Source organism: Pararge aegeria, chromosome 1, assembly GCF_905163445.1.
Source record: "Pararge aegeria chromosome 1, ilParAegt1.1, whole genome shotgun sequence".
Taxonomy (NCBI): domain Eukaryota; kingdom Metazoa; phylum Arthropoda; class Insecta; order Lepidoptera; family Nymphalidae; genus Pararge; species Pararge aegeria.
This window is the reverse complement of record NC_053180.1, coordinates 2,190,470-2,198,418: the sequence shown is the minus strand read 5'-3', so window position 1 is coordinate 2,198,418 and position 7,949 is coordinate 2,190,470. Positions and strand designations below refer to the sequence as shown.

General features: G+C 33.5%; 2 protein-coding genes across 2 annotated transcripts; both read left to right on the top strand.

Annotated features, from left to right (window-relative positions):
- The first annotated feature begins 671 nt into the window (after positions 1 to 671).
- LOC120626444 lies at positions 672 to 2,684 on the top strand. The gene is made up of 2 exons (XM_039893971.1): positions 672 to 798; positions 2,461 to 2,684. Exons 1-2 carry the CDS (start codon positions 681 to 683, stop codon positions 2,655 to 2,657), a joined length of 315 nt encoding a protein of 104 aa, XP_039749905.1. The 5' UTR covers positions 672 to 680; the 3' UTR covers positions 2,658 to 2,684.
- A 1,308-nt stretch (positions 2,685 to 3,992) lies between these two features.
- On the top strand, positions 3,993 to 5,597 carry LOC120625640. Its single transcript, XM_039892732.1, has 2 exons — positions 3,993 to 4,835; positions 5,439 to 5,597. The coding sequence occupies exons 1-2, from the start codon at positions 4,011 to 4,013 to the stop codon at positions 5,520 to 5,522; spliced, it is 909 nt and encodes a 302-aa protein (XP_039748666.1). The 5' UTR covers positions 3,993 to 4,010; the 3' UTR covers positions 5,523 to 5,597.
- The last annotated feature ends 2,352 nt before the right edge of the window (positions 5,598 to 7,949 follow it).

Below are 7,949 nucleotides of genomic sequence, written 5' to 3'. Positions count from 1 at the left end.
TTTATTTTTAAATATATTAAAATTATTTGTCTTAATGAGTTCTAACGGTAGTTTATTGTATAGCATATAGTATTTAAGTGTATTAATCTCTATGTATGTAACTATGTTAATGTTGTTTTAGCTTAATATATATATATCTTGTACGGGCTTGAAAGTATATTTTAATAATAATAGTAAACTCGTTTGTTTGTTCTTCCTTCACGCCCTAACTAAGTGAACAATCAACTTGATTTTTGACATAAAGTTAGTTGATAGAACGGAGAGTAACATAGGCTACTTTTTATTCCAGTAAAACGAACCGTTCCCGCGGGATTTGTAAAATACCCGCCGACAGAGAACACGGCATGGTGATTACGTATCTCGCGACAGGCGTAAATCTTGCAATTCCTGCTGTCAAACGTCACTTTTGTTTATTTATTGTAAATAAAAGTGACGTTTGACAGCAGTGATTGCAAGATTTACGCCTGTCGCGAGATACGTAATCACCATGCCGGTAACAACTAGTAGGTATAAAATAAATCACATATTAAATAAAAACTATAAACTATAAAAGGCACTTTAAAAATCATAATTTAATTTACTGCATGACTTCTCAATAATTACGTCTACAACAAAAGTTTACGCTCAACAGTTGAATAGAATATTACATTAGGTAGTTTTAAGTTCTTTAGTGTGTTCAGATGAAGTCAATACACGTCCTTTTATTTTTAATGCCTCAACTATCAGTGTTTGCATACAGAACGAAAGACATCTCGTCAGAAATTGAAAATTCTAAGCCCATATTTCGATATTTAGCAGGTAACATACTACTGTGGGGTCTGACAAATAACGTGGGGTAACATCGGAAGACTGCTCTGAAACGTAGCGGCTTACCATGGGCCTCATAAGAAGGCTCGTCACTCAGCAGGCGAGAGCTGAGAGTATCTCTACGTGATAAATCAGAAATGATGGTTCCATAGAAGGACTAGAGTTAGACGCCATAGCTATACGAGTCGCGAAGCTGAAGTGGCAATGGGCGGGGCACATAGCTCGGAGTACTTATGCACGTTCAACATCATCACATCAAACCATTACCCACTACAGGGCACGGGTCTCCCCTCAGAATGAGAAGGGATAAGGCCGTAGTCTACCACGCTGGCCCAGTACGGATTGGCAGACTTCACACGCCCTTGAGAACGTTATGGAGAACTCTTAGGCTTGCAGGTTTACCCAAGAAGTTTTGTATAAAAATTTAGACAAGTATACTTACGAGTTATAGCATACTAGCTGTTGCCCGCGAATTCGTCCGCTTTTGTTTTTCGAAAGACATGTGCCTCATAAATGTGGCAGCACTTTATGTATTCAGGATGGCTAAGCCTGGTGTAAAATCGTCAAACATTTTCGCCCCCTCTCCCGAGATAACTGCGCTTAATTTCGGGATAAAAAGCATCCTATATTACTTCTAATACCTTTAGGAATATGTGTACAAAGTTTCGTGATGATCGGTTTAGTAGTTTTTGCGTGAAAGCGTAACAAACAAACTTACATTCACATTTATAATATTAGTAAGGATAGGGATTCTCTGAGAGGATATAGAGGATACTTAGCTTAAGTTGGAATGAAGAATCTATATATATATATAAAAGAAAGTTGTGCTAGTCACACCATTTATAACTCAAAAGCGGCTAAACCAATTTTTATAATATAAGATTTTTTGGATTCCTGTTAGACCGGAATAGGATAATAATTATTAAAATATAACATTCATCAAATCGCTTAGCGGCATGTCTTTGTCGGTAGGGTTGTAACTAGCCACGGCCAAAGCCTCCCACCGGACAAGACTAGATTAAATTCAGAAATTAAAAATTCCCAAATTGCCTCTGCCGGAAAACAAGCCCGGTACATCCTACTTAAAATCACGGCTTTCGCTGTTGCACCAGGGTGGTCGAACGTACTTTTTATCCAAAGAGAACAAACGGTTCCCACGAGAGTTGTATAAAACCGTGATAAACGCGGAAGAAGAATGCGGGTAGTAACTAGAGAGATAGATTAGAAAGTCTTTATTGCACAAACAGAAAAAAAAACAAGTGAAACAAATCAAAAAGTAATTAAATATATATGCGCAAAGGCGACCTTATCGCTTGAAGCGATCTCCTCCAGACAACCTTTGGTTGAAGTTTGAAGAAGAAGAGTTATTTTTATTGCACGTATAACATACATGAAAAGAAACATTTAGTAAACAAAGGCGGCCTTATTGCTGCAAGCAATGCCATAACAATCAGCAAGAGAACGGGATAATGCAGAGTGTTGCAATATATCCATAATTACCAAAATGTATATATACAATTACATAGATATTTTAAATAAATAAACGTAACATATAAATATAATATATAACGTACCTAATATGTTTGGTACTAGATAGATAAAAAAAAAAAAAAATTAATAAATAATGTTTTAAAAAGATCATTTTAATTGCAGGCAATTCAAAACAATACTGCAAATGGTGTAATATGAAGCCTGCAAATCATGAATATGGCAAAACTAAACCAACTAGGAACAAACCGCAATCCGAGGAAATTGACCTGTTCGATATCCCGATATTCGCTGCTATGACCCAGGACGAAGGGAATCTGGATAAACAAAGACTCTCCGATTTTATAGAGAAATATTTTTAAATTTAATAAAGACTCGTTTCGCTCCACTCCCGCGTAGTGTTGCTAGCTCTCAAACTGTTCCTATTTTCCCCACTTTATGGTAAACGTTTGAGAAGGTTAAGGCCGCAGTCCACCAAGCTGGCCCAGTGCGGATTGGTGGACTCCACACACCTTTGAGAACATTATGTGGAACTCTCAGGCATGCAGGTTTCCTCACGATGTTTCACCGTTGAAGCAAGCGATATTTTAATTACTTAAAACGCACAAAACTTAAAAGTTAGAGGTGCGTGCTGGGATTCGAACTCAGCCCTCTGAAAGTGAAGTCGAGCTCCTACCTAATGCGTTATCACCGCGTTTAGAACATTAGAGGCACAATAATTACTGTCAACTGCTTTGAGTAAAGTTACTAACCCTCTGTTAGAGAGTCACTACTAAATTGTAGTGGTTTTTGATGCCTCAATATTAGTCATGTACACGGTTTCTGTATTTTCTTAATTCTGTGCGATTCTGTATGGGTAACTGATTACCTTGGGGGGATGATATGAATTATATGAACTGATGATACCATACAATATGTATGGTATTTTATTATGGGACGCATAAAAAGAGTCTGAATTACTATTTATATTTTAAGAAAGATTATTTAAAGACACGTATTTTTCATTTCTTCGCCGCGGTCACATCCTTTAGGGTTATTAAAAAGGGTATTTTATATTTTTCTAGTTGTTAACACAGGTGGAATTGATGATGGTCACCAAAGAAATAAAACGGTATGGACAATACTGAAATTGTACACACATGTAAAAAACGACAATATATATCTGCAAACGAATGAATCTATATAGATAAAAGAAAGTTGTGTTAGTTACACCATTTATAACTCAAGAACGGCTGGACCGATTTTTATACTATTTGATTTTTTGGATTCCTCTTAGACCGGAATAGGATGATAAGTATTAAAATATAACACTCATCAAAAAGTTCGCCGGGACAGCTAGTTATAAAATAAAAACGGCACGGGTCTCGTCTCAGAATGTGAAGCGTTTAGGCCGTAGCCTACCGCAATGGCCAAGTGCGGATGGGTAGACTTCACGCGCACATAACTCCGAAAAGTCAGTGGTGCGTGCCGGGGCTCAAAGTCGGTCTCCACGAAAACTTTTCCACAAGGCTATCCACCGCTTGACATAACTATCGCAGAAACATAAATATCTAAAAATTCTTAGGAAACTGTAAACCAAAATTATTATAGCGATGAACCGTACATTTTACGGTTAATTAAATTTAATAATTAAATTTTTACTAAAGTCGTTGTTAATTAATAATGAAATGCAAGTCGTTTACTACATTATGTAAGTGCCTACATAGTCTAACAAAATGTCTGAAACACTAATTATTAAAAGAAAGTTACTGTATTTCCTAATATATTTAAATTTAAATCAAACTGCAAACAGCTATAAAATAATAATAGACATAAATGATTTACTAGAACCAAGATTAGTAAAAGGTATTCAAAATAAAGCTAAATTTGATGATACTTTTGCGAAATATAATATTCAAGAGCCTAGACTGCAACATAATGGAATAAAAGATGAAGTTGAAGAAGAAAACGAACCAATTTTATTCAAGAAAGGCAAACAAGATAACAACTATAGAAACAAAATATTAGTGAAAAGGATCGTTCCCCATGGTAACGCGCCATCTGGTGTTGAATATGATCACAAATATAACACTATTTATAAACCTTTAATAAGAGTCCATAAAACGAAATCGATAAACCAATTTTTCAGTGAAGTTGCATCAAAAAAAACCGATGACACTTTAAAAAAAGGTTTAAAACATGAAAAAATTATTTTTGTGCAACCAAAAGATGCTGAATATAAACATTTTAATCTAAATGATGGCATTCTATTGGAACCTTTCCAAACATATAACAATGATAAAGGTGTCAGAGATAAAAGATTGAAACTGCTGAAACAAATACAGAATAAAATAAAATTAATCAAACCTGAATCCAAAAGGGTCAAAGCTTATGCAAAAGTGATTAACGCTCTCAACAACTTGAGGTCTCCCCAATTTGAGAAGTCTGGAGAACATAATGACCCTTTAGCTCCTGGTAGGGAAACGATCCCAGAGCCCTATGAAGAGATTAAATCACCTGAGAAATGGATACCGCACTATCCACCGTGGAATTATTGGACGGTAAGCAATTTCAAATCCCGTAACAAAGAGTCATCTTGATGTATTTTAGGATTTCGTCGCCAAAATTATAGAAACGAGCATTGGCACAAGTTTGCTTGTTTGAAATGTATATAATGCTTGTTTTCATAACAATAAAGGTCGAAACAAAAACAAGAGCATCGATATTATAAAATGGCGACATGTTTGTGTGCGGTATCATATGAAAGAATTTTTTTGTACCTACTTATTATCGTTTAAAAAATAAGCTTTTTCGGGAAAGCATGAAATATAAAATAAATAGTGTTGATAGAAGATGTGTGTAATCAATATACCATTTTTTAAGAAAAATAGAGATTTTTTTAAATAGACGAGCTGTATAGTCAAAATTTAAAGATATCTACAAAATAAATATATTGGCCCTAATTTGCTTATAAATTAAAATCAAAAGAGCATGCTCAAAATGACAAAAAAGGAAAATAATAAAGTGGAAATAAAAGCACGTAGCATTTTAAGTCTCTTCTTACATTACTATGTTCGCTATGGCTGGCGCTAAAAGTTGATTACACACTATAACCACTCTCACTTAACCACATCCCAACTTTAAACACAGCTTTTATTTTTCAGTATAAGAAGACCATCCATGAAGACGTCTGTCCCGGGACACAAGTCAAAATTGGTAACATGTGCATATGGACTCCGCCACATTAGTCTTTATAGTACAGACCAGGGATATACTCTTCGGTTACCTATGTTTATTAACAGGAGAAGTTACATTTTATTCAAAATGCTATTTTAAATTAAAAATTAACCTGTAGTGCTTAATTTTTAATTAAGTAATTGTTCTTTTAGTTACTCCATCGTGATTGAATAAACATTATTTTTATATTATGTTTTATAATTTGTTATTTTCGAGGCATATAACAAAGAATATGTTATTGTGTTAGTGTAAAAAAAACACTCGAGGCCCCTATTCTGCCGTACTAAAGCTAGTATCGTTAACTAGAAAAACCAAGTTACGAGATATGATCGAAAAAGCGCGAAAATATAAAGAATATATGCCATTTGATAACTAATAAACATATACCAAAATTGAAACTATAAAAATGTAGATCTAACAGAACACTTTCGAATAACTGTTGTCTGTTAACAGTAGTGTCTTTTGGGGAAACTAAAATGTAGCCTATTGCAGATGATTCAACCGTACCGACGTTTTAGGTAAGCAATAATTATATAAATTTATAAAAGTGACGTTAACAACAACACTTGAAGGAGCTATTACAGTCCGAAAGTAGGTAGTCTTTTATTTTGGTAAAACTGACGGTAGTAATACTTAAACTATTTTCAAAGCTTTTATCTTCGAAAGAACATTCAACTTAAAAATACTATGAAATATTGTTTAAAAAAAATAAAAATCTACTTTTTATAACAAACCAAAATATACCGACTTACTATTTACAGAACAGCTCTGAAAGAGTTTTTAAACAATATTAAACAAATATAAACGTTACTTTCGTAAGGCCAATAGGTTATTGTGAGGTTACAATAATTTTAATAATAACTGTGACCTAATTGAAACAATAATACAATATTTTGAACTCGTAATTGGAACTTTAAGACAAAAATCTAAGATTTAGTATCAAAATTCTAATATCACATTAATTAAATGAATTAATTCATAAACTCTTGTATAGCAAAGAATGGAAAAAATAGAACAGAATAGAATAGAAAATAATAGAACAAACTAGCACAGAATAGAAGAGAACAGAACAGAACAGGAAAAAAACAGAACTAGATATAGTTATACCTACCAAGTTACATAATATAGACTCATTATTACAGCTATAATTGTTATTACAGCCATAATAATAATAATAATGACAGATATCATGTAAATTAATTAAATAATATAACTTTTTCAATTTAAACTGGGGATTAAATAAGGGATGAAAGTTTGTATGAAATTCCGACATTTCTTCAAGCTGTATCAATGATAATTGGTATTTAGCTAGCCAATTTCAACAAATGTTTCAGATTTTATAAAAAAAATCCAACCCCAAAGGGGTTCAATAGGGGATGAAACTTCATTTGGTAGAACGCGCTAAGCTCAAGAAGTATCAGTTGTTAGCAGGAGTATTTTGTGTAGAATAGCGGCAACAAGTTTGTATAGGATTCTTATGCGGCTGGTAAAATGAAAACGTAATACTAAAATCAGATTTAATATGTTCTGAAATAAAACAAAAATTATTTAAAAATTCATTTAATTCATAGCTCAGTTTTACTCAGTATCTCTTAATATTAATAACATATTTGGGTCGTTGTTACAATAACAAACTACTATTAAATCTATAAATAAAAAAAAATTACTCTTAACTTACCTTTTAACCTCTTTTTTTTACCTATCCGCGTCAGAACCGAGTGAAACGCGCTGCAAACTTGATTTCGGATGAACACGAAAATGGGACATTTCGAATATGGTTAACCCATATCAAAACTAGAAGTTATATAGTAAATAAATACTTGAGATTCATTAAAATGCTTTTTTGTATATAATTAATTATTTACTCCATCTTATCCGATACAGCAATGCACAATTGAAAATATCTCCTCATATACTCCGGTCTTAAGGATGAGAGAGGATTTCATCTGTACATACATTTGAATAGGGCATGATATGTTTTGAAACTAAAAGTTTTTTTTTTTTGATTTTATTAAAATACAAAACGCAATTAAAAATAAAACTTCATATAAAACATTATTAATTCCACTATCTACAAGATAACCCTTCACAGAAATCTCACCTGGTGGTATGTGAAGATGCAGCCTAACTTACGTTAAAACCTATCGCCCTAATCGGTGTCTACGCGGCATCGTACCGGAACGCTAAATGGCTTGGAGGAACGTCTTTGTCGGTAGGGTGGTAGCCACGGCCGAAGCCTTTCACCAGACCAGACAAAATTGTGAAATTATAAATTTCCAAATTTCTTCGCCGGGAATCGAAAGCCTTCCACTTAAACCCGTCTTCAAATCTTGTTCATGCAGTCTTAGTAAGTTTTATATATTATTTGAGAAATTTCTCTGGCATGGTTTGAATGATGAAAAAATGCGGAAGTATAACTTTGAAGTGCCGTTGAATTT